The sequence below is a fragment of the Nomascus leucogenys genome, chromosome 22a, assembly GCF_006542625.1.
Source record: "Nomascus leucogenys isolate Asia chromosome 22a, Asia_NLE_v1, whole genome shotgun sequence".
NCBI classification, from domain to species: domain Eukaryota; kingdom Metazoa; phylum Chordata; class Mammalia; order Primates; family Hylobatidae; genus Nomascus; species Nomascus leucogenys.
In genome coordinates this window covers 71,659,727-71,685,882 of record NC_044402.1, presented here as the reverse complement: position 1 = coordinate 71,685,882, position 26,156 = coordinate 71,659,727, and the positions used below count along the sequence as shown (strand labels likewise).

Genomic DNA, 26,156 nt, shown 5'->3' with positions numbered 1-26,156 from the left:
ACGTCTGATTGGTGTACCTGAAAGTGACGGGGAGAATGGAATCAAGTTGGAAAACACTCTCAGGATATTATCCAGGAGAACTTCCCCAATCTAGCAAGGCAGGCCAACATTCAAATTCAGGCAATACAGAGAATGCCACAAAGATACTCCTTGAGAAGAGCAACTCCAAGACACATAATTGTCAGATTCACCAAGGTTGAAATGAAGGAAAAAATATTAAGGGCAGCCAGAGAGAAAGATCAGGGTTACCCACAAAGGGAAACCCATCAGACTAACAGTGGATCTCCCAGCAGAAACTCTACAAGCCAGAAGAGAGAGGGGGCCAATATGCAACATTCTTAAAGAAAAGAACTTTCAACCCAGAATTTCATATCCAGCCAAACTAAGCTTTATAAGTGAAGGAGAAATAAAATCCTTTACAGACAAGCAAATGCTGAGAGATTCTGTCACCACCTGAGAGATTCTGTCACCACCAGGCCTGCCCTACAAGAGCTCCTGAAGGAAGCACTAAACATGGAAAGGAACAACCAGTACCAGCCATTGCAAAAACATGCCAAATTGTAAAGACCATCGATGCTAGGAAGAAACTGCATCAACTAACAGGCAAAATAACCAGCTAACATCATAATGACAGGATCAAATTCACACATAACAATATTAACCTTAAATGTAAATGGGCTAAATGCTCCAATTAAAAGACACAGACTGGCAAATTGGATAAAGAGTCAAGACCTATCAGTGTGCTGTATTCAGGAGACCCATCTCAGGTGCAGAGACCCACATAGGCTTACAATAAAGGGATGGAGGAAGATCTACAAAGCAAATGGAAAACAAAAAAAAAGCAGGGGTTGTAATCCTAGTCTCTGATAAAACAGACTTTAAACCAACAAAGATCAGAAGAGACAAAGAAGGCCATTACATAATGGTAAAGGGATCAATTCAACAAGAAGAGCTAACTATCCTAAAAATATATGCACCCAATACAGGAGCACCCAAATTTATAAAGCAAGTCCTTAGAGACCTACAAAGAGACTCCTACACAATAATAATGGGAGACTTTAACACCCCACTGTCAACATCAGACAGATCAACGAGACAGAAAGTTAACAAGGATATCCAGGAATTGAACTCAGCTCTGCACCAAGTGGACATAATAGACATCTACAGAACTCCACCCCAAATCAACAGAATATACATTCTTCTCAGCACCACATCACACTTATTCCAAAACTGACCACATAGTTGGAAGTAAAGCACTCCTCAGCAAATGTAAAAGAACAGAAATTATAACAAACTGTCTCTCAGACTACAGTGCAATCAAACTAGAACTCAGGATTAAGAAACTCACCTAAACCGCCCAACTACATGGAAACTGAACAACCTGCTCCTGAATGACTACTGGGTATATAACAAAATGAAGGCAGAAATAAAGATGTTCTTTGAAACCAATGAGAACAAAGATACAAATACCAGAATCTCTGGGACACATTTAAAGCAGTGTGTAGAGGGAAATTTACAGCACTAAATGCCCACAAGAGAAAGCAGGAAAGATCTAAAATTGACACCCTAACATCACAATTAAAAGAACTAGAAAAGCAAGAGCTAACACATTCAAAAGCTAGCAGAAGGCAAGAAATAACTAAGATCAGAGCAGAACTGAAGGAGATAGAGACACAAAAAACCCTTCAAAAAGTCAATGAATCCAGGAGCTGGTTTTGTGAAAAGATCAACAAAATTGATAGACTGCTAGCAAGACTAATAAAGAAGAAAAGAGAGAAGAATCAAATAGACGCAATAAAAAATGATAAAGGGGATATCACCACCGATCCCACAGAAATACAAACTACCATCAGAGAATACTATAAACACCTCTATGCAAATAAACTAGAAAATCTAGAAGAAATGGATAAATTCCTGGACACATACACCCTCCCAAGACTAAACCAGGAAGAAGCTGAATCCCTGAATAGACCAATAACAGGCTCTGAAATTGAGGCAATAATTAAGAGCCTACCAACCAAAAAAAGTCCAGGACCAGATGGATTCACAGCCGAATTTTACCAGAGGTACAAAGAGGAGCTGTTACCATTCCTTCTGAAACTATTCCAATCAATAGAAAAAGAGGGAATCCTCCCTAACTCATTTTATGAGGCCAGCATCATCCTGATACCAAAGCCTGGCAGAGACACAACAAAAAAAAGAGAATTTTAGACCAATATCCTTAATGAACATCAATGTGAAAATCCTAAATAAAATACTGGCAAACCAAATCCCGCAGCACATCAAAAAGCTTATCCACCATGATCAAATGGGCTTCGTCCCTGGGAGGCAAGGCTGGTTCAACATACACAAATCAATAAATGTAATCCATCATATTGACAGAACCAAAGATAAAAACCACATGCTTATCTCAATAGATGCAGAAAAGGCCTTCGACAAAATTCAGCAGCCCTTCATGCTAAAAAAACTCTCAATAAATTAGGTATTGATGGGACGTATCTCAAAATAATAAGAGCTATTTACAACAAACCCATGGCCAATATTACACTGAATGGGCAAAAACTGGAAGCATTCCCTTTGAAAACTGGCACAAGACAGGGATGCCCTCTCTCACCACTTCTATTCAACATAGTGTTGGAAAGCTCTGGCCAGGGCAATCAGGCAAGAGAAAGAAATAAAGGGTATTCAATTAGGAAAAGAGGAAGTCAAATTGTCCCTGTTTGCAGATGACATGATTGTATATTTAGAAAACCCCATCGTCTCAGCCCAAAATCTCCTTAAGCTAATAAGCAACTTCAGCAAAGTCTCAGGATGCAAAATCAATGTGCAAAAATCACAAGCATTCCTATACACCAATAACAGACAAACAGAGAGCCAAATCATGAGTGAACTCCCATTCACAGTTGCTTCAAAGAGAATAAAATACTTAGGAATCCAACTTACAAGGGATGTGAAGGACCTCTTCAAGGAGAACTACAAACCACTGCTCAACGAAATAAAAGAGGACACAAACAAATGGAAGAACATTCCATGTTCATGGATAGGAAGAATCAATATTGTGAAAATGGCCATACTGCCCAAGGTAATTTATCGATTCAGTGCCATCCCCGTCAAGCTATCGATGACTTTCTTCACAGAATTAGAAAAAACTACTTTAAAGTTCATATGGAACCAAAAAAGAGCCTGCATTGCCAAGACAATCCTAAGCCAAAAGAACAAAGCTGGAGGCATCACGCTACCTGACTTCAAACTATACTACAAGCCTACAGTAACCAAAACAGCATGGTACTGGTACCAAAACATAAATATAGACCAATGAAACAGAATAGAGCCCTCAGAAATAATACCACACATCTACAACCATCTGATCTTTGACAAACCTGTCAAAAACAAGAAATGGGGAAAGGATTCTCTATTTAATAAATGGTGCTGGGAAACTGGCTAGCCATATTAGAAAGCTGAAACTGGATCCCTTCCTTACACCTTATTCAAAAATTAATTCCAGATGGATTAAAGACTTAAATGTTAGATCTAAAACCATAAAAACCCTAGAAGAAAACCTAGACAATACCATTCAGGACATAGGCATGTGCAAGGACTTCATGTCTAAAACACCAAAAGCAATGGCAACAAAAGCCAAAATTGACAAATGAGATCTAATTAAACTAAAGAGCTTCTGCACAGCAAAAGAAACTACCATCAGAGTGAACAGGCAACCTACAGAATGGGAGAAAATTTTTGCAATCTACTCATCTGACAAAGGGCTAATATCCAGAATCTGCGAAGAACTTAAACGAGTTTACAAGAAAAAATCAAACAACCCCATCAAAAAGTGGGCAAAGGATATGAACAGACACTTCTCAAAAGAAGACATTTATGCAGCCAACAGACACATGAAAAAATGCTCATCATCACTGGCCATCAGAGAAATGCAAATCAAAACCACAATGAGATACCATCTCACACCAGTTAGAATGGCCATCATTAAAATGTCAGGAAACAACAGGTGCTGGAGAGGATGTGGAGAAATAGAAACACTTTGACACTGTTGGTGGGACTGTAAACTAGTTCAACCATGTGGAAGATAGTGTGGCGATTCCTTAAGGATCTAGAACTAGAAATATTATTTGATCCAGTCACCCCATTATTGGGTATATACCCAAAGGATTATAAATCATGCGGCTATAAAGACACATGCATACGTATGTTTATTGTGAGACTATTCACAATAGCAAAAACTTGGAACCAACCCAAATGTCCATCGATGGTAGACTGGATTAAGAAAATGTGGCACATATACACCACAGAATACTATGCAGCCATAAAAAAGGATGAGTTCATGTCCTTTGTAGGGACATGGATGAAGCTGGAAACCATCGTTCTGAGCAAACTATCGCAAGGACAGAAAACCAAACACCACATGTTCTCACTCATAGGTGGGAATTGAACAATGAGAACACTTTGGACACAGGATGGGGAACATCACACACCAGGGCCTATTGTGGAGTGGCGGTAGTGGGGGGGGATAGCATTAGGAGATATACCTAATGTAAATGACGAGTTAATGGGTGCAGCACACCAACATGGCGCAAGTACACATATGTAACAAACCTGCACATTGTGCACAGTACCCTAGAACTTAAAGTATAATAATAATAATAAAAGAAAAGACAAATATTTAGGTTGATGGATATCCCAATTACACTGATTAGAAGATATTAAATTATGACATGTACTCTGAAAATATTTATATCTATTATATATCAATAAAAATAAATAAATGTTTTATAAACCTGACAATGACAAGCATTGACAAGGCTTTGGAGAAATTGGAGCCCTTGTGTATTGTTGGGTAACATTGTAAAATGATGTGGCTGCTATGGAAAACGGTATGGAAGTTCCTAAAAAAAATAAAAAATAGAACTGCCATATGACCCAGCAATCCCACCTCTGGGTTATATGCAAAAGAATTGAAAGCAAAGTCTCAAAGAGATATTTGCACACCTCTGTTCATAGCAGCACTATTCACAATAGGCAAAAGGTGGAAGTACCCTAAAATGCCCATCATCAGATGAATGGTTAAAACAAATGTGGTATATACATAAAATGGAATCGTATTCTGGCTTAAAAAGGAAAGAAATCCTGTCACATACTACAACATGGATGAACCTTGAGGACTTGATGCTAAGTGAAATAAGACATCACAAAAAGACAACTACTGTATGATTCCACTTATTTGAGACATCTAAAGTAGTCAAATTCAGAACGAAAAACGGTGGTTGCCAAGGGCTCGGGAAATTGGGGAAATATTAAGAGAACTTAAGACAATTCCCTCTTAATCCTACTGTTCTGACATAATTGTTTTTAGTTCACCATTTAGAACTTTTACCCAATGTGTATATAATTTTAAGCAGTTGTAATTATAATACATATATAATTTGGAGATCTACTTTTTTAACCTCATGTTATTTCGTAAATAAACACTTTTTCCATAAAAGGGGGAGTTGTCATTTAATTGGTATGTAGTTAATAGTTTAGCAAGATAAAAACATCCTGGAGGTTTGTTTCACAACAATATGAATATACTTTACTGAACTATACATTTTAAAATAGTTAAGATGTTAAATTTTACATTATGTGGTTTTTAATCACAATTTTTTAAAAAAGCACACTACAAACAAAAGAACTTGGCCTGTGTCGTCCTCATTGCACAGCTGGGAACCCACAGACACTTTGCCCAACTCTTATATTCTCTCTATAGGACTTTCTGCCTAATTTTTTAAAAATGATTTATCCCTTAGAACATGTTGTTTCTTTTTTTTCTTTTTAAAAATAGTTTATAAAATAGACACAGAAATTTATACAACTCATAAATGAATTCTCACATAGTTCAATGAATTTTCACAAAGTTAACACACCTATGTAAACATCACCCATATCAAGAAACAGAATATTACTATTAACCCAGAAGCTTCCATGTGCTTCTTCCCAATTATAGTACTCCCCCGACCCCTGACCCCACTAATCCCACAAATAGTGGCCCATAAGAGCCACTATTCTGGCTTCTAATACAATAGATTAGTTTTGCCAGAACAACTTGGTTCCGGTCATCATTTTTTGGTCACTCTTGTGGCAACATCAGTGTAACCGTTAGATGAAGCAAGAGTCAGCAGACTAGTCTATGGTCCAAATCCAGCCTGCTGCCTGTTTTTGTAAATAAAGTTTATTGGAACACAGACACACTCATTTGTTGACATACTGTCTATGGTTACTTTTGAGCTATAGTGTCACAGTAGTTGCAACAAAGACTGTTGCAGCTGGCCCACAGAGACTAAAATACTATCTGGCCCATTACAGAAAAAGGTTTCCAACCCCTGAGATTGAATTTTGTTTCTAGATTGATCAGCTGTCCTGGAACTCCCCAGGGAAAGATGTTAGCATTCCTCTGTGTAAACCAAGAATAAGGAAGATCACTAATCCCACTGGTAGTTAACTATTGTTCTGGTGACTTTAGTCTACAAATTGAGGCCAAAGTTTGAAGCAACGGTAGTTGGGGAGCCTAAGCTAATGAGACTGCCCTCATTAGCTGCCGTTACCTATTGAAGAGGGCAGTGCCTATCTATCTTATCTTCTGGTATCATTTGCTATTCCGTAGAGGCAGTTCTCTATCCTCCTCCTTTTTTTTTTTTTTTTTTTTTTTGAGACAGAGTCTCGCTCTGTCTCCCAGGCTGGAGTGCAGTGGCGCAATCTCGGCTCCCTGTAAGCTCCGCCTCCCGGGTTCACGCCATTCTCCTGCCTCAGCCTCTCCGAGTAGCTGGGACTACAGGCGCCCGCCACCACGCCCGGCTAATTTTTTGTATTTTTAGTAGAGACGGGGTTTCACCGTGGTCTTGATCTCCTGACCTCGGGATCCGCCCGCCTCGGCCTCCGAAAGTGCTGGGATTACAAGCGTGAGCCACCGCGCCTGGCCTTCCATCCTCCTCCTAAGCTCCTTATTGTATCCTGGAGAGTGGACAGAAACGAAGAGCACCTGATCCACAATGACATCATTCTATTTTTATGAGCTTCAACCACGAAGTCCTTGAGGGGAATATGGCCAGGGAGTATTAGGGTTGGATTCTAGGGTGCATACCAGTGGCAGTACTGCTTACAAATCAGCCAATATTGCATTCCTTTGCAGGAACTCTGTCACACTGTTTCTGAGGAAGTATAACTGTGCTTCTTTGCCAGCAGCTGCACAGACATATTTTCCACATTACTCAAGCTTCTGCTGGTGGCCACCTGGATGTGACAGACAGAGTCAAGCCTAAACTGAATTAAAAGTTGTCAGCCATCTTAATTCATTTCCAGGAAGTTAAAAATTATCCACAATATATTTCCTGATAATATGAAAAACCAAGGATCTTTTTGCCTATTTTGAATATTTCCGTTTAGAACATAAATAGATGAGCAGTGCTGATAATGTTCCCTTAAAGTCGTCTGTATGTGGCTGCCTATTTTGTCCTATTTATGTTAACAATGAACTTGGTGAAGCTAATGAGAAGGTTATTTTAGGGCCTTGGAAACCGCAGTAAAGGAAAATGACAGTTCCCATAGAACCGTGCGTAGTGTGACTGAAATAGAAAGGTGGTGACTGGCCTCTCTCTGTAGAAGCAGGAAAGGCAGGCAGGAGAGGGTTGATGATACCACTTTGAAGCATTTGATTTGCTTATTAGTATGTCCAGTCTCTTTCTGTGCAAGTTTTCTGACTGCTGCGGAGACACAGAACAAAAAATTCCGTTTCAAAATGACTCAAAGAGATAAAGGCTTCTGCTAGGTCCCTTCTGCATCCCCTCTGTAACACTTCAGTGTGGTGGGCTTCATACCTGTCAGGGGACCACTGCAGGGAGAAGGAACACATGGGGGTGACCATCTTATCACACGTAAGCAAGGGCACACAGAGCAATAACTGCGGCTGCCCGGAGGGTGGCAAAGGAAGGATACTTTTGTTCTGAGGAACCATTTGAGTGGCAGGACGTTACAGTGAGAGCCATCCAGCGCAATTTCTGTAGGGATCACAGACGTGCCAGTCTGCAGCACACTGGGTGAGGCTTCAGGTTTGATATTTAATGTCTCTGATGAATACGGGTCAAGGCAAATAGATTGTTTAAAAGCTCTACTTTCAAACACTGAGAACCCAGAGGAAGCAGTGACCTGGCTCTTCGGCAAGTGCCTCTGTGAACCACCATCTTTTCTAATCTAGGAGAGTCCTAAATCTTTGAAAGAGCCAGTGTTCTCCCATCACAGAGTATTCTATATGCAGATTATTATACAGCAGGAGCACTGTTTACTGATCTTATCTCACTTTATTTTAATGCAACTGGGAGGAAGTACTGGTTGTTCTCCCATGCTGGCCAACTCTCTGGCACATTTCTTTTGGTCTCTGTGTCTCAGGCTCTCCTGTCACTCCCATTTCCCATTTCTCACCTATTGTCTCAGCTGTTGGTGAGAACTGAAGTCAGGAAACACTCTCACAATCTGAAAGTAAGAAATTATTCATCACAAATAATAGTCTTGCTGCAGGATGGTTGACATTTCATTTTTGTGATTAAAATGTATATGGCATTTGGGACCGGATGTGGTGGCTCACACCTGTAATCCCAACACTTTGGGAGGCCAAGGTGGGAGGATCTCTTGAGCCCAGGAATTTGAGACCAGCCTGAGCAACAGTGAGACCCCATCTCTACAAATATGTAAAAGTTAACCAGGCGTGGTTGTGCGTGCTTGTAGTCCTAGCTACTTGGGAGGCTGAAATGGGAGGATCACTTGAGCCCAGGAGGTCAAGGCTGCACTGAGTTGTGATTGCACCACTGCACTCCAGGCTGCGCACAGAGTAAGCCCCTGTCTCAAAAAAAAAAAAAAAAAAAAAGTATAGATCCAGGCCCTCATTTCTTTCAATAAGATTGCCCAGATTAATGATTTTTAATTCCACATTTCCTTTTTGTAATTTATTTTCAATTTTACTATAGCTCAAATTTATTTTAAAAGCAAGTTAATTCAGAGAAATGAAAGATACATTTGGCAATCTTTGAGTTAACATAATTATATTTTATAATTTCCTAAAAAACATCTCCAGTGTGTCATATCTCAGTTATTTAGCAAATGTAATGAGTCTTTTAAACTGAATAACAAAAGCAGCTGCTATTTTTACTTTAAAATATCATGTAATTAACTATCAACCTATGGAAAGTTATCTATGTCAAGCAAAAGAATGAGTCTCACTATACTTTACTTTGTGAATACCTTACCATTGAGAGGATGTTCTATGTGAAAAAAATAGAGAAAGAGAGTAGCTAACAGTTTTATGCTTATAAATTTAGGTTATTTGTTTATAAGTTGGCTTTGCTTGTTTAAAATTTTATGCAGTGCTCTTAGAAACATACTTTTAATTTCATAAGTTTAGGAGTTTTCTTTTATTAGACAATGAATTTTCTCACTGATGTGTGGAAATTTCCAACTTTGAGAGCTCAGGTATTTGCGTAATTGATGTGCAAAAATAACTTTAAATTGCTTTTTGTTACATGGAAACTTAGAATAAATTTTCATAATTCATATTAATCATATTATATATGTCATACATAAATGGTTTAATTCAGTTTCTTAGTTGTGATGTTCAGTGTGATTCAGAATGAATTCTGAATATTTAAGGATGGTTAGCGTGCATATTCCTTCTTTCCCTCAGCAATATTGAATTTAATAAGTGAATAATGGAGAAGTTGCTTCATTGGGCTGTAGTTAAACAGATCGCTACATCCCTCTTACTGCCACTGGCATAAAGCAATTAACTCTGAATCACCAACCTAAGAAAGAAAAATATTTTCCTCCAAGAAAAATTTGTCATTAATATACCTGTTTAGAAAGTCAGTTAAACAAGATGAAGACAGGGCAGATTTCTCCACACTATATTATTTTATCATTCCTGACCTGCCTTACCAGCAGCTTGATACTGAATTTTTTACTCATGGTCAGAGCAGTAATTCCTCCATTTCCCATTAACGCAGATACTCTTGCAGTTCAGGAAATTAAATCATACACTGAAGGTGTTTGTTTTCTCATAATCATAATTATGATGATTGACCAAGCCATGGGGTCTCAGAAGCTCTCACACATTACTGGGAACTATGGAGTTGCCAGCATTGATTGGAGAAGCTGCTGAAAGCCAAATTCCACACACTGGTGCTGCTTCTCTGTTTTGCTTCTGTCCCACAAACCCATATATTCTCATAGAGCATTTAATGTTCCTATTGCTCATCAGTTCATCATATAACTGCATGGTTTATATTTCTTATAATTTAAAGTATGCAGTTTGATTAATTATGTATTTCTGATCTGTCTTAATGAAGGGTAATTCCAATCAGCATTATTTTTACAATGTGTTTACACTGATTGTAAGCCACACTGAGGTTTTAATTTCAACTTGATACTTCATAATTGAGAAGAAAGTATGAATCAGAAAAGCAGAGATGATTTTCAGGGGGTTCATATTGACTTTGCGTTCGGGAGGCAGTGTAGTATAATGGGTGAGAGCATGGGCTTTAGAGTTTAGCAGACTTAGGCTAGGTCTTGACTCTGCTCTTTCTGGCTGGGTGACCTTGGGGAAATTCTTTATTCCCTCTGACATTGAATTTCTTTCTCTGCAAATTGGAATGATAAAATCTATCTGAGAGATACTGCTAGGATTAAATGGGGGAAAAATCCAAGTAAAGCATTTGACATAGTGCGTAGCCCATAATAAACACATAATATGTGTTATTCTTGTCATTTTTAATGCTACTATTATTGGTATAATTTAAGTAATTATCTGATTTCTTTTCTCCTAATTCCTGAGTGGGAAATAGTTGGAAAAGGCTTGAAAATATGTATATTAGCAAACCCTGACTATTATCTTCTAATAGTAATCAAGTTCTTTTTATAGATTACATAGGCTAGAGTTGAATTTAGATGCTTGACATGTTTGGTTTCTGAACCAGATTGCAGTCACATCACTACAGATTCATTTTCTCTGTAAATTGTAAAAATTAAAACAGTAGTACAGACTCATGTTTAAAACAGCAATCTGATCCAAGATTTTGTAGTCTGTAGAACTGATAATGTTTAATGTTCTCCATAAATTCATGGCGCTTAATAGGAAAGTACATAGAATTTTTAGAGCTTAAACAGACTTTAGAGATACTACTCTAATTCAAACCCGTCATCAAATGAGGAAATTCTGTAGGCAATTTGAATGAAGAATTTAGCCAAGATTCTTTATCTTTGTGTAAGAAGTAGATACAGCTTTGCAAAAGAAAGAGCTACCTAATAATGATTAAATTGTTATCATTGCTTCAAATTTTCAACTTATTGTGATGAATGACTATAAATAAATTTTAGAGCTGCCATCAATGTATATACTATTCTGTGTATTTTATCTTAATATTATTTTCCTTTATTATTTTATTTTTTATATTTATTTATTTATTTATTTATTTATTGAGACGGAGTTTCACTCCTCTTGCCCAGGTTGGAGTGCAATGGTGCGATCTCAGCTCACCGCAACCTCTGCCTCCCGGGTTCAAGCAATTCTCCTGCCTCAGCCTCCTGAGTAGCTGGGATTACAGGCATGTACCACCACGCCCGGCGAATTTTGTAGTTTTAGTAGAGATGGGGTTTCTCCATGTTGGTCAGGCCGGTCTCAAGCTCCTGACCTCAGGTGATCTGCCCTCCCTGGCCTCCCAAAGTGCCGGTATTATAGGCATAAGCCATCATGCCCCGCCTATTATCTTTTATTTTTAAATTGCTACATAAGGTTACCCTGTTTGAACTGCATGGTTTGCTTGCTTATTCCCATGTTGTTCGGCATTTGAGTTTTCCCCACTTTTTCCTAATATAAATAGAACGGCTATACACACTTTTTTTTTTTTTTAAGTAGAGACAGGGTCTTGCTTTGTTGTCCAGGCTCATCTTGAATTCCTAGCCTCAAGCAGTCCTCCTGCCTGGGCCTTCCAATGTTGGGATTACAGGCATGAGCCACCTCGCCTGGCCACTATGCACATCTTTTATTAGGTTACTCCCCTGTACTTCCCCCACCCCACTTAATTCCTAGAGGAATATTCCCACAAATTAATCAAGATACAGTAGTATTACAGTACATTCTAGTTACTGGTAATTGGGCTCAAACGCACTTCACAAGTAGCTTGATATTGTAAACTCAAATACTAGAGATTTCACTAAATATAGGTCTTCTTAGGTGGCTGCTTTTTGTTAGGCAGCAAATCTTTTACCTGCATGGAATGAGTTACAAAGAGAGTTTTTTTTTAGGTAAAGGAAGAAGGGAAGGCTTGAGAAGACCCTGGAGAAATTTGACTCTTTTATAATTTCTCCTGAGTCTGATTTTCAGAGTGTCATTTTGTTTTCTTACACAGTATATCAGGCACACTCCAATTTTTAAAAGTGGAGATATACCAAAGTTATTGAAAAAGAAGGAAAATAGAGATAGAAGTATTTAAAAGACAAATATATAGTTTTAGATTAACCATAAATAGGTTTCTTTCCATTAGTGCAGAGGTGAGCATGTTTTGGACTTAACATCACATAATTCTTTTGTTACAAAGATCCACTTTCATTTATCAGACCTTAAATACAGATGGGAGTTTCAGTCTTTATAGCATTCCTGCTGCCAGATACAATTCAGCCTTGATGGGAAGGAAGTCTTGTGGCCAGATGGGTGGAGATCCATGTTACAAGGCCATAAAGATAAAATTGGAAAGAAGAAAATTATAAGGGCCTCAGGACAGGATTCTGTAACAAAGATGAACCTGATTACAGGCAACTGCTTGTTCTGAGAGTAGGGGCTTCTTTAAAATTGTGAAGGAAATGCATCTCTTATTTTTATTTTTAGTTTAATTTATTTTTGGAATGTATAGTAAATTCACATGGATCAAAATTCAAATGAAAATTCTCCTTCCAACTGTGGTCCCCAGCCACTCCTTTCCTCTCCCTAGAGGCAACCAGTATTACTGATTATGTGATTATCCTTCCAGAAGTATTTTGTACCTTCTACGTGTGTGTGTGTGTGTGTGTGTGTGTGTGTACATGAATATTTCTACGTAACCATACACGTGTATTTTCTTCTTATTTTAATGAGTGGTTACAGAATATAGACACTGTTATATACCTTGCTTTTTCACCTAACACCAAATCTTGGAAATTATTCTGTATTCCTAGAAAGAAAGCTTTTGCATTCTTTGAAAACACTTTTAAAATGGCATGCATCTACAGTAGGTTAAAGTAATTCCTAATGCGTGGATTAGGCCTATTACATAATAGCACTCAAGAAATTGTTATTGCCTGTAGCACTGCCCAAGAATACAGGGAAAAAAAATGGAAAAAAAAAAAGGAATGTGCCAGGCGCAGTAGCTCACGCCTGTAATCCCAGCACTTTGGTAGGTGGAGGCAGGCAAATCACTTGAAGTCAGGAGTTCGAGACCAGCTTGGCCCACATGGGGAAACCCTGTCTCTACTAAAAATACAAAAAAATAAAAGGAATGTTTGTTGAATAAATGAGGGAGAGAGTGGGTTACTTTATTAATTTTTTTTTTTTTTTTTGAGACGGAGTCTTGCTCTGTGGCCCAGGCTGGAGTGCAATGGCATGATCTCAGCTCACTGCAACCTCCGCCTCCCAGGTTCAAGTGATTCTCCTGCCTCAGCCTCCTGAGTAGCTGGGATTACAGGCGCCTGCCATCATGCCCGGTTAATTTTTGTATTTTTAGTAGAGATGGGGTTTCACCATGTTGGTCAGGCTGGTCTTGAACTCCTGACCTCGTGATCCGCCTGCCTTGGCCTCCCAAAGTGCTGGGATTACAGGCGTGAGCCATCATGCCTGGCCCTTACTTTATTAATTTAAGGAGCAAATAGGAAGAGGCAGAAAGCTAAGAATTACCTGAAGCTCTGAGACTGTTGACCTAACCCTGACCGCAGGATGACATCATAAAATGCATATTTGTTTTAAGAGCATCAGAGATTTTCTTTAAGGCTTCATCTTGGGAGATGTCAGTAGGAAGAGATGCCTTGGAGGTTGGGGTAAGAATAGAGTTATGCGATGGCCTCCAGATTCCAAAAGTCAGGAGACATGGCCATGGATTCACTGTGATGGGGCTCTAGGACTTAGAACAAGTGGGTTTAGGTCCTTTCTTCAAATGCAAAAAGGGGGGTTGGAGTAAATTGTTCCAATGGACCCCTTCAGCTCTTAAGTTGTTTATAATTTTGAAATTTCCTGTCTGATCACCAATTTGCACATTTGTTATGCTGAAATTGTATTTGTAAATACATTAAAAATGAGGTGTCCTTTCTTTTATTTATTTATTTACTTATTAATTTTTGAGACAGGGTCTCACTCTGTCTCACTGCTCCAGGCTTTTTTTTTTTTTTTTGAGACAGACTCTCTGTCGCCCAGGCTGGAGTACGATGGCATGTTCTCTGCTCACTGCAAATTCCTCCTCCCGGGTTCAAGCATTTCTCCTGCCTCAGCCTCCTGAGTAGCTGCGATTACAGGTGTCTGCCACCACACCCAGCTAATTTTTGTATTTTTAGTAGAGATGGGGTTTCAACAAGTTGGCCAGGCTGGTCTTGAACTCCTTACCTCAAGCGTCCATCCGCCTCATCCTCCCAAAGTGCTGGGATTACAGGTGTGAGCCACCGTGCCCAGCCCTCATTCTTTCTTTTTTTTTTGAGACAGAGTTTCACTCTTGTCACCCAGGCTGCAGCACAATGGCGCAATCTCACCTCACTGCAACCTCCACCTCCCAGGTTGAAGCAATTCTCCTGCCTCAGCCTCCTGAGTAGCTGGAATTACAGGCACCCGCCACCAGCTCCGGCTAACTTTTTGTATTTTTAGTAGAGATGGGGTTTCACTATGTTGGCCAGGCTGGTCTTGAACTCCTGACCTAGTGATCCACCCGCTTCAGCCTCCTAAAGTGCTGGGATTACAGGCGTGAGCCACCGTGCCCGGACCTTTCTTTAAGATAATAAAAAACCACACAGGTTATTGGTAACAATGTGATTGTTAAGATAACAAAATTAGAAAGTTGTTTGCAATGATTATATTTCTCACAAAAATTGGCTAAACTATTAAGATAGAAGCAGATTTACAGGGGTAGGACTAAATATCCCACATTCTGACACATTTTGAGAGAATTAAAGCTCTGTAATTTCAACCTTTTATCAGATAGATTAAAATATTATAATATTAAAGTTATTCACTTGTAAATATAATTGTTATAAATGATAATGTATATGTTTAACAATAATTATCAAGACAGTAGCTAATAGTAAATATAATTCATAGTAAAATAAATCTTCTTCCTCTTTATTTTAGTTAAGTATGAGAGAGAAGCTAGTAAATACTGGGACACATTTTACAAGATTCATAAGAATAAGTTTTTCAAGGATCGTAATTGGCTGTTGAGGGAATTTCCTGAAATTCTTCCAGTTGGTCAAAAACCTGAAGAGAAGGCGAGAGAATCATCATGGGATCATGTAAAAACTAGTGCTACAAATTGTTTCTCAAGAATGTACTGTCCTACTGTGCCTGAAGAAAAAAATCATTATGAGAAAAGTTCTGGCTCTTCAGAAGGTCAAAGCAAAACAGAATCTGATTTTTCCAACCTAGACTCTGAAAAACACAAAAAAGGACCTATGAAGACTGGATTATTTCCTGGTAGCAATGCCACTTTCAGGATACTAGAGGTATTGTGCTCAAGGGACAAAAATGGGAGGTGACAAATAATTTGAAAATATACATTCTGTATTATTTTATTAATAATCCAGATTTTTTTCCGGTGGAAAACTATCAAATCTAAATAAGCATTCGGTATACTTTTGTGCATAAATAATATTTAAGGGACTCATGTCTTTAATCAGTCAAGTTTTAAGTTTGTGGTTTAAATCTGTTTTTGTTGGTTTTTAAAAAAAAAAATTGTCTGTTTTCGTTTTAATCTGAGGGCAGTTTTAGGTACCAATGAAGTTTTGGCCTTAATTTTTACTCTCTTTGTTATTACCCCTTTTTAGATGAAATAGAAATAAGTGAGATATATAATTTGCTATAATCTGGTGTAGACCTTGGTTTTCTATTTTTAAAACTAAACCCTGTCTTTCTGATTTTAAAGGCGATGTATATTGATTAGAGAGAATTTGCTAACAAGGAGATAATTTATCACCAATCCTACAAACAAAGGATTTACCCACTATTAACATTTTAGTGACCTTTTTCTTTCTTTTTTTTTTTTTTTTTTTTTGAGACAGACTTTTGTTCTTGTTGCCTGGGCTAGAGTATAGTGGCACCATCTCAGCTCACTGCAGCTTCTGCCTCCCGGGTTCAAGCAATTCTCCTGCCTCAGTCTCCCAAGTAGCTGGGATTACAGGTGCCTGCCACCACACCCAGCTAATTTTTTTGTATTTTTAGTAGAGACAGGGTTTTGCCATGTTGGCCAGGCTGGTTTTGAACTCCTGGCCTCAGGTGATCCGCCTGCTTCAGCCTCCCAAAGTGCTGGGATTACAAGCATGAGCCACCGCGCCTGGCTAACCTTTTTCTTCTTCTATTACAGAACATGTATTCTGAGTTTTGTTTGTTTCTATTTAACATGATATCATAAGCAGTTTTCACTATCTTTAAAAATTCTCTATAAATATTTTCATGGCTACAAAATATTTTACTATGTGGAATACTATAGTTTTACTTATCTATTTTCACAATACTGGACATTTTAATTGTTTTCAGATTTTCTGAAGCAAACATTTTGGGTATAGTCTTTAGCTGCATTTTCTTTTATTGTTTTAGGTTAGATTTTCTAGTTCATAATTTATGAAGATTTTTAATACTTTTAAAACATATTGCCCACTTGCTTTCTAAGAAGTTGGACTAATACCATTCCATGACAGTGTATGTCTGTTTCATCACACCCTCATTGATTGAAGTATTATTTTAATGTTTTCCACTTTGTTAGACAAAAATTGTACCTTGTTTTAATATGCATTTCTTTGATTACTAAGTAGGTCACATACTTCAAATGTTTAGAATCATTTGTACTTCTTTTGTGTTCTGTCCATTTATTTTCTCTGCTTATCTGTTTTTTTTTCCTAATGAGCCCTGCCCTTTATCATATTTATTACAGTTTTCTTCACAGCATATTGGTTATTTTTAAATTCGGTTTATTTTGGGTTTTGGTGTGTAAAAAATTTAAATGTTTCCATAGTCGGATTTCTTAGTGTTTATTCCTGTGATTTATTTCATTGCTTTTGAGTTTAGAAAATTCTACTGTACCCAGAGATCCAGTAAGTCTAATTTTTTTTTCTTTAATAGAAAATGTGACATTGGTGACAAAAATTTAACCTTGCTTTTTTGATATTTGCTTGTTCTTTTGATTTTAGGTTGGTTGTGGAGCTGGAAATAGTGTGTTTCCAATTTTGAACACTTTGCAGTGAGTTTTAAGAGTTTTCTTTCTACAGAATTTTACATATTTTTGGAATGTTGAGAAATTCTGGGAAAATATTGTCACGTGTATGCCAGTAGTGTTTCTAATTCTTATATGAACAATGGCTCAAGCAAATTTCAAAAGAAATGTCTTAATCTCAGTGTCTACTTTCATGTGAGCTGGGAATTACTCTGAAAATAGTGTTTCGTAGCCATGGGTTGTCCATCATTGTTTTGAAGTAATTTTTTAAGCTTATGTGTATATGGATGAGAGAATAAGAAAAGAGGAAGCAGACTGGGCATGGTGGCTCATGCCTGTAATCACAGCACTTTGGGTGGCTGAGGTGGGTGGATCGCTTGAGGTCAGGAGTTCAAGACCAGGCTGACCAACATGGTGAAACACCACCTCTACTAAAAATACAAAATTAGCCAGGCATGGTGGCGCATGCCTGTAATCCCACCTACTTGGGAAGCTGAGGCAAGAGAATCTGCTTGAACCAGGAGGCAGAGGTTGCAGTGACCTGACTGTGCCATTGCACTCCAGTCTGGGCAACAAGCGCAAAACTCAGTCTCAAAAAAAAAGAGGAAGTGATCTCATCCTTCCACTGAGCTGTGAACTGCTAAACTTACGAGATTATTTACTCTTCCTGGATACTTAGATGTCATTTTACACATAGAGAATTGAATGTAAAGCTTACAACTTAAGCCTCATTTTGTCATCCCTTCTGAAGTAACACCCTGTGTAGGATGTTTGCATGCCAAATCATTGTGTCTAGGCTTAAAATTGTTTGGAGGTAGCAGCAACCAATCCTAAGACTCAAAAAAGCAGCCGATCCTGGCTAACAAGGTGAAACCTCATCTCTACTAAAAATACAAAAAATTAGGCGGGCACCTGTAGTCCCAGCTACTCCGGAGGCTGAGGCAGAAGAATGGCGTGAACCCGGGAGGCGGAGCTTGCAGTGAGCGGAGATCTTGCTACTGCACTCCAGCCTGGGTGACAGAGTGAGACTCCGTCTCGGGGGAAAAAAAAAAAAAAAAAAAAAAAAAAAAAGCAGTCGGGCACGGTGGCTAATGCCTGTAATCCCAGCACTTTGGGAGGCCAAGGCGGGCGAATCACAAGGTCAGGAGTTTGAGACCAGCCTGGCCAACATGGTGAAACCCCATCTCTACTAAAAATACAAAAAATTAGCTGGGTGTGGTGGTAGGGCGCCTGTAATCCCAGCTACTCAGGAGGCTGAGACAGGAGAATCGCTTGAACCCAGGAGGTGGAGGTTGCAGTGAGCTGAGATGAGCCACTGCACTCCAGCCCAGGCAACAGTGCGAAACTTTGTCTCAAAAAAAAAAAAAAAAAAAAAAGCAGAGTTTGACTATAGGGACAGAGATTTGCTCCAGGCTCACCTTTCCTGTTCACCATTTCACCTGTGTCTTTTACTGTTTCCATGATGAACACACAAAACTCTTCAAACACCTTTTATCTATGGCCAATCTGCCAAGCTCTATTCTTTTTTAAAAAGTTTACGCATTTTTTTTAAGTTCACATTATTTTTCCATTATAAAATCAGCATTAGCACGTTGCAGAACATTTCCATTAGAGGAAAAGGGGAGGGAGGGAATCACTCATCATCCTAACATAGCCACTGACAAAATTTTTGTTTTAATTCCTTTCAGTCTTTATGCATATTTTTAAATGATGTGGTCTTTTAAACTTTTTATTATGAAAATGTAAAAGCATCTGGGGCCTGGTGCGGTGGCTCACACCTGTAATCCCAGCACTTTGGGAGGACAAGGGAGGCAGATCACTTGAGGTCAGGAGTTTGAGACCAGCCTGGCCAACATGGTGAAACCCTGTCTCTACTAAAAATACAAAAATTAACTGAGTGTGGTGGTGCACACTTGTAATCCTAGCTACTCGGGAGGCTGAGGCAGGAGAATCACTTGAACCCGGGAGGTGGAAGTTGCAGTGAGCTGTGATCGCACTACTGCACTCCAGCCTGGTGACAGAGGAAGAGACTCTCTCAAAAAAATTTTTTTTTAATTAAAAAAAAAGCATTCAGAAAAGCAGAGTACAGTGAATTTCCATAAGCCCACCACCTCAATTCAACAATTACCAATATAATGCCAACATCATGACACTTTATCTTTGATTATTCAGGATATATCTCCCAAAACTCAGTATACTCTCTAATATTATTATAAACTTAACATAATGAATAGTGAGTAATTCCCTACTATCATTTAATAACCAGTTAATGTGGCCAGGCCTGGGTGATACTGGTAAATTTACAGTTCTGAATGTCTTTTCTGTTTGTGTATTTGTTAGTTTTGTTTTCCTTTTTCTAGTTTCTGGGCTGAAATTTCAAATTTGCTTATGTCACATAGCCATATTCCTTTACCCCAGTGATCTCTGAGCATATAATACACATAAATACACTACATTGGCAGTTGATTGTGTGTTACTTTATGACTGATCTCAAGGTATTATTCAGCATGTCATTTCTTTATGCCTTGTCTCTCCAACCACTTTTTATGTTCCTTAAGGTAGAGGGCATATTTTATCCTAATCTGATTTCCCAGGTTGCCTAACAGTACAGCATAGTTAGAGCTCAATACATATTGCCTGATTAATATCTCTGATTCCCCCACTTGCTAGTTGTATTTTTCACCTCTCTGCTTCTCCCTTCAGCTTATAATTGCAAGCTCTTGTTTCCTCACTCCCTAACTCTTTCTTCTTAGCTGTGTCTTTCTTTGCCTCATACCCATGTTTTAGAAATTACTGTAGCTCAATAACCTGAGATAATTAATTCATCTTTTAAAGGCAACCAGTGATTAGCCTTCCAAAGGAATGATTAGACTTTTTTTTTTCTGCTTAAGAAATTATGTTTTCCTACTTTTAGAGAGTGTAGGATTAATGTTTTACATTTTCAGAATATTTTACCATAATTAGACCTCTGAAATGGAGAGGTCATATCATTCTCCAAGGATCATTTAATTCATAAACCCATGCCAAGAGAGTGCTTGGTGGTGTGGTGGTAGTAGTGATATTTACACCTGTTTGCTGGGAGAAGAGCCAAGGTAGTCAGCTGATTTTACAGAAAGGTTCTGGAAAGTCATTGGGTGGTCACAAGACATCAACTTGGGCTGCTGATACAGTGGGAATTCCATCTCAGAGGTCATGCTGCCACCCTGGCAGGACACATGGCAAATGGCACATGCTTTCCTTTAGCTCGTAGACTGTTCTATATCTTATGGGTATGTGGTAACTACTGCCCAAAGGTAGAATGCAGACCGTTTATAATGAGCTAGACATACCAGTGTCCAGAAAAGCATTTTGAGCTATATGGAAGTTTTTTGGTTTTTGTTTTGTTTTGTTTTGTTTTTTTAGAGGACTATGTTAGTTTTTAAGCTCCTGGAAGGCAAAAACAATCTCCTTTAATACTAATAGTGATGATAATAATAGCAACAACAATTATAATAATGACTAACATTTATTGAGTGCTTACTCTGAGTTAGGCACCTTTCTGGAAACTTTAGCTATAAGAATCCATTCACTTCAAACAACCATCTTAGATGCCATGTTTATCTCTTTTTTAAAGATGAGGGAACTGAATTAAAGAAGAGATTAAGCAACTAGCCCAAGGTCACGCAACTAAGTAGTAAAGCTGAGAATCAAATCTTAGGCAGTCTTGTTCCAAAGCCCTTGCCCTTAACTATTAGCCACACAGTGCTGTATGTATCTGAGTGTTTACTAAAACATTTCAAATACATTTCAAACACCCAGCAAATTACAAGTCACAATTATATGGATTTAATCGGAAAAAACAGGGGAACATGCTGAAGTAAAGTGCTATTTTTATGTTTGACAGATGAGAAAAGACCAAGCAGTACAAGTTTTAACTTTGATTCAGTACTGGTTAGCTTTTCATAACCAAATCCTATTCATCATATTTTAACTTATTTGGATAGATCTTAAATTGAATGCAAATCCCTAGTGCCATAGAATGAGTGAATTATATGTTATCATAGTTATTCATCAATGAGTTGCCTTTAAGAATATAATCTGAGGCCAGGTGCGGTGGCTCACTCCTGTAATCCCAGCACTTTGGTAGTCCAAGGTGGGTGGATCACCTGAGGTCAGGAGTTCAAGACCAGCCTTACCAACGTGGTGAAACCCTGTCTCTACTAAAAATACAAAATTAGCCGGCCGTGGTAGCACATGCCTGTAATCCCAGCTACTTGGGAGGCTGAGGCAGGAGAATTGCTTGAACCCAGTAGGTGGAGACTGCAGTGAGCCGAGATTGCACCATTGCACTCCAGCCTGGGCAACAAGAGCAAAACTCCATCTCAAAAAAAGAAAAAAAAAAGAGTATAACCTGAGCCTGGGTCAGATTTTGCTAAATGCATATTTGGGCTTGTATTCCATATTTATTTAGAAGTTCACCTTGCTTGGAATGCTTCTTGAGTCAGATTAGAAGTCTTAATGATATCCTTCAAGGCCCACCTTTTTATCCTGCCATATACCAGTTTGGGCTCTCAGGAGTAGTGCTACTTCTCATCCCTGGCATGTGACTACCACTTCTAAACTCTTCAGACATTTCCCCTTCCCCTCACTTAACAACACATCCTCCTCCTTCAGAAATTTTAAGACTTATACCTCAGGGTGCTGGCCCTCTTGACACCCCTGTAGAAGTTGTATAAAACCAATTATGTCCCCAGCTAGACTATAAAACCCATGAGAGCCAGGATCATCCTTACTGTTTAATGACATGTTGACCTCTTTCTGTAGTTCAGACATGATACTAAGCAACATGATGCAAGGATTATTTGATACCAGCATACACAGTATAATCAAGAGGAGTACTGGTCTACAGATTTCAGGGTATATGGCTGCCTTAAGTAACCATGGTCCAGCCATCATTACTGAATTTCAGATAAAGGCCAAACAGAACATATTTAAGTTAAGAAGAGTCCAATTAAAATTCATACCAACTATTGGCCAGGCACAGTGGCATACATCTGTAGTTCCAGCTACTTGGGAGTTTGAGGCAGGAGAATCACTTGAGCCCCAGAGGTCGAGGCTGCAGTGACCAGTGACTGTGCCACTATACTCCAGCCTGGATGGCAGAGCGAGACCCTGTCTCAAAAAAAAAAGCTGAGGGGCGGGGGTGGAAATAACTTATTAACAAGTCAGACCCACAGTTTCCTTTCTTTTCTAGTTTGAGCATTTCTGGACTCCAGATATAAATATTTCTTCTGGCCGAGCACAGTGGCTCACACCTATAATCCTGACAGTTTGAGAGGCAGAGGCAGGAGGATCATTTGAGAACAATAGTTCAAGACCAGCCCGGGCAACATAGTGAGACCCCATCTCTACAAAAAAATCTAAAATTAGCTGGGCATGGTGAGGCACATCTGTAGTTCTAGCTACTCAGGAGGCTGAGGAAGCAAGATGGCTAGAGTCCAGGAGCTCAAGGTTATAGTGAGCTATGGTCACGTTACTACACTCCAACCTGGGCAACAGAGCAAGACCCTGTCTCCAAAAAAATAAATAAATATTTCTTCCATCTTCATAGGAACTCTCCAGAGTCCTTTCTGTATTGTTGTGATTTTGCTTCTGGAGCTGTAGAGCTTGTAAAGGTATGCTAATCCCGGGACTCATACCAACTGATGCCTAAGGTATTACCCCAGAACAATAAAAGTTGTTTTGATTTTAAGATCACTAGAGGCGGGGTGTGGTGGCTCACACCTGTAATCCCAGCACTTCGGGAGGCCAAGGTGGGTGGATCACCTAGGGTCAGGAGTTCGAGACCAGCCTGGCCAACATTGTGAAACCCTGTCTCTACTAAAAATAAAAAAATTAGCTGGGTGTAATGGCACGTGCCTGTAGTTCCAGCTATTCAGGAGGCTGAGGCAGGAGAATCACTTGTACCTGGGAGGTGGAGGTTGCAGTGTGCCAAGATCGTGCCACAGCACTCCAGCCTGGGCGATAGAGCAAGACTGTCTCAAAAAAAAGACCACTAGAAAGGCCAACAGCGCCAGGCGTGGTGGCTCACATCTGTAATCCCAGCACTTTGGGAGGCCGAGGCAGGTGGATCACGAGGTCGGGAGATCGAGACCATCCTGGCCAACATGGTGAAACCCCGTCTCTACTAAAAATACAAAAATTAGCTGGGCGTGGTGGTGGGTGCCTGTAATCCCAGCTACTTGGGAGGCTGAGGCAGGAGAATGGCTTGAACCCAGGAGGCGGAGGTTGCAGTGAGCCAAGATTGTGCCACTGCACTCCATCCTGGTGACAGAGCAAGACTGTGTCTCAAAAAAAAAAAAAAAAAAGAAAGAGAGAAAGGCCAACAACACACAAGAAATGACCAGAAAGGGTACTGACCTACAAAATTTAGAATGTATGCCTGCCCATGAATAATCGTAATCCAAACAGAACCTCTTTAAGTTCAGAAACAGCAACCCAGAGCAGGCCTCTAACAACACTATCTACTAACTCAGAAAGCCTACCCTCCTCTACTGTTAAAGTTAAAGAGGGATTGTGAAGGATATTTGTTATCAAGGCCAAGAGCTAGCCTTAATTTTTTAAGGGCAGCTTGAAATAAGCTAACAACACTGAATTGGAAAAAAGTGTTCAGATTGACAGAGGAAAGGCTTTTGGAAGAAAAGGTTAAAAATTTGACCTCTTTATTAAAAAAAAAAAAAAAATTCCGGAAGTCTACTAAGTCCTCTTTTTGCTTTCTGTTCCTTTATCATGACAGTCACACTTGTCCTACAGAGCAGCCCAGTGTTTTGCCTTTGTTCATGATGTATGTGATGATGGCTTACCTTACCCTTTTCCAGATGGGATCCTGGATGTCATTCTCCTTGTCTTTGTGCTCTCTTCTATTCATCCTGACAGGTAAATGAAGACGAAAGGGCAAAGCGGATGTGTAAAGCTCCTTTATCAGTAGTGGTTTTCAGAACTATCAAAGCAAAAATGACGATTTTTGAATTTATTATTTAGTGAGCAACATTATGTATAATATGCAGCTTTTTAAAGGCAGTTTTTCCTTTCTTCGTGCTTTTAGACAGAAACTGGTCAGACTACTTCATTAATGAGCTTTCTGTCACTGTCAGAATGAAGTGAGCATATTCTGGCAAGACACATACCTATTAAAAGTGACAGTGCTTCAAGGAAATTACAAATTCAGAACAACCTAATAGACTCCCAAGAGGGAAACTGTACTTGGTGATCAGAAACAAACATCTTTAGTGTAGTGTCTTCCTGAATGTTCATGAAGAGGTGGGCTTGGGATCTGTTTGGCTTCACACAGGCCTGTTGATGGGCTTTAAAAATTTTGTTCTAAAGAAGCACACTAGGGAATTAGGAGTTATTAAGATTTGCCAGATTATCCTTGCACCTTTATGATATAAGGTTAGCCTGATGTCATTATTTAAATGTTTATGACTTAGTTTCATACAGTGTTTTAAAACTATAAACATAGCTTTTCTCCAGAGAGAAAACATAAAGTGATATTACCAGCAATTAAAATGATTACCTTTCTTAAATCTTGCCACCTTCTATGTATTAAAGGGTACATATGGTAAGTATCAGGTCTGTGCTTTCATAAGGTTTCTTAAAATTGGGTTCTCACAGTTCCCTGGTAGAAGATACAGACTTGGCGTCAACCACTTTTTGTTTGATGAGTGTGACCCTTTTCCATAGAAACTGAGTTACCACGTGCTTATTTCTTTGCAATTAAAAGGCCGCTAGGACCCTTTACAATTCTTTTACTTCCCATTCAGAAATGAGCACTTTGATTACTTGTAGAAGAGCAAATTCCATTTCCAAATAAATCTGAAATAAGATACATTAGCACCTAGTGAGGTTTGTCAGGTTTTATGAAGCTACTGTTTCCTCCCAGTTTCTATAACCTATTTCTTTCTGCTAATCTGTTTAGACTGTAGGCATTGTTCAGGTACTAATAGAAAGATGTCATCTATGTGTTTGGTTTCCTTATATGAACAGTTAAAAGGATGGAGAGGTGGATAGAGAACAAGATTCCCCATTTGACACCCATAACAAGAAACATCTAAATTCTACATATGACCACAAAAAGACTATTTGAAATTAGTTCAGATAATGTATTTTCTCATGATTTGAATTGAATGTTATAGAGAAGAGAAAGGCCAGGTGCAGTGGTTCACACCTGTAATCCCAGCACTTTGGGAGGCCGAGGTGGGTGGATCACCTGAGGTCAGGAGTTCAAGACCAGCCTGGTCAACATGGTGAAACCTCGTTTCTACTGAAAAATATAAAAATTAGCCAGGCATGGTGGTGGCTGCCTGTAATCCCAGCTACTTGGGAGGCTGAGGCAGGAGAATCGCTTGAACCCAGAAGGCAGAGGTTGCAGTGAGCCGAGACCGTGCCATTGCACTCCAGTCTAGGCAACAAGAGTGAAACTCCGTCTCGAAAAAAGAAGAGAAAGCAGATGCCTTGGGAAGATCGTGTCTATAATATAGCATTTCATTCTATTTATTATAAAATGAATTTAGATGCTGGGTGCGGTGGCTCACGCCTGTAATCCCAGCACTTTGGGAGGCCCAAGCAGGTGGATCACGAGGTCAGGAGATCGAGACCATCCTGGCTAACACCGTGAAACCCTGTCTCTACTAAAAATACAAAAAATTAGCC

The 26,156-nt window shown here is 39.1% G+C and overlaps 1 protein-coding gene across 3 annotated transcripts in view; it reads left to right on the top strand.

Moving 5' to 3' along the window:
• Positions 1 to 26,156, top strand: part of METTL8 (methyltransferase like 8) — a 120,738-nt gene that overhangs the window by 80,693 nt on the left and 13,889 nt on the right. For all 3 annotated transcript variants that reach the window (XM_003254256.2, XM_030803056.1, XM_030803057.1), the window contains 4 exons: positions 15,392 to 15,762; positions 17,443 to 17,492; positions 23,056 to 23,119; positions 24,241 to 24,380. In XM_003254256.2, the coding sequence (XP_003254304.2) occupies positions 15,392 to 15,762; positions 17,443 to 17,492; positions 23,056 to 23,119; positions 24,241 to 24,380 (625 nt within the window). The remainder of the gene's footprint in view (positions 1 to 15,391; positions 15,763 to 17,442; positions 17,493 to 23,055; positions 23,120 to 24,240; positions 24,381 to 26,156) is intronic.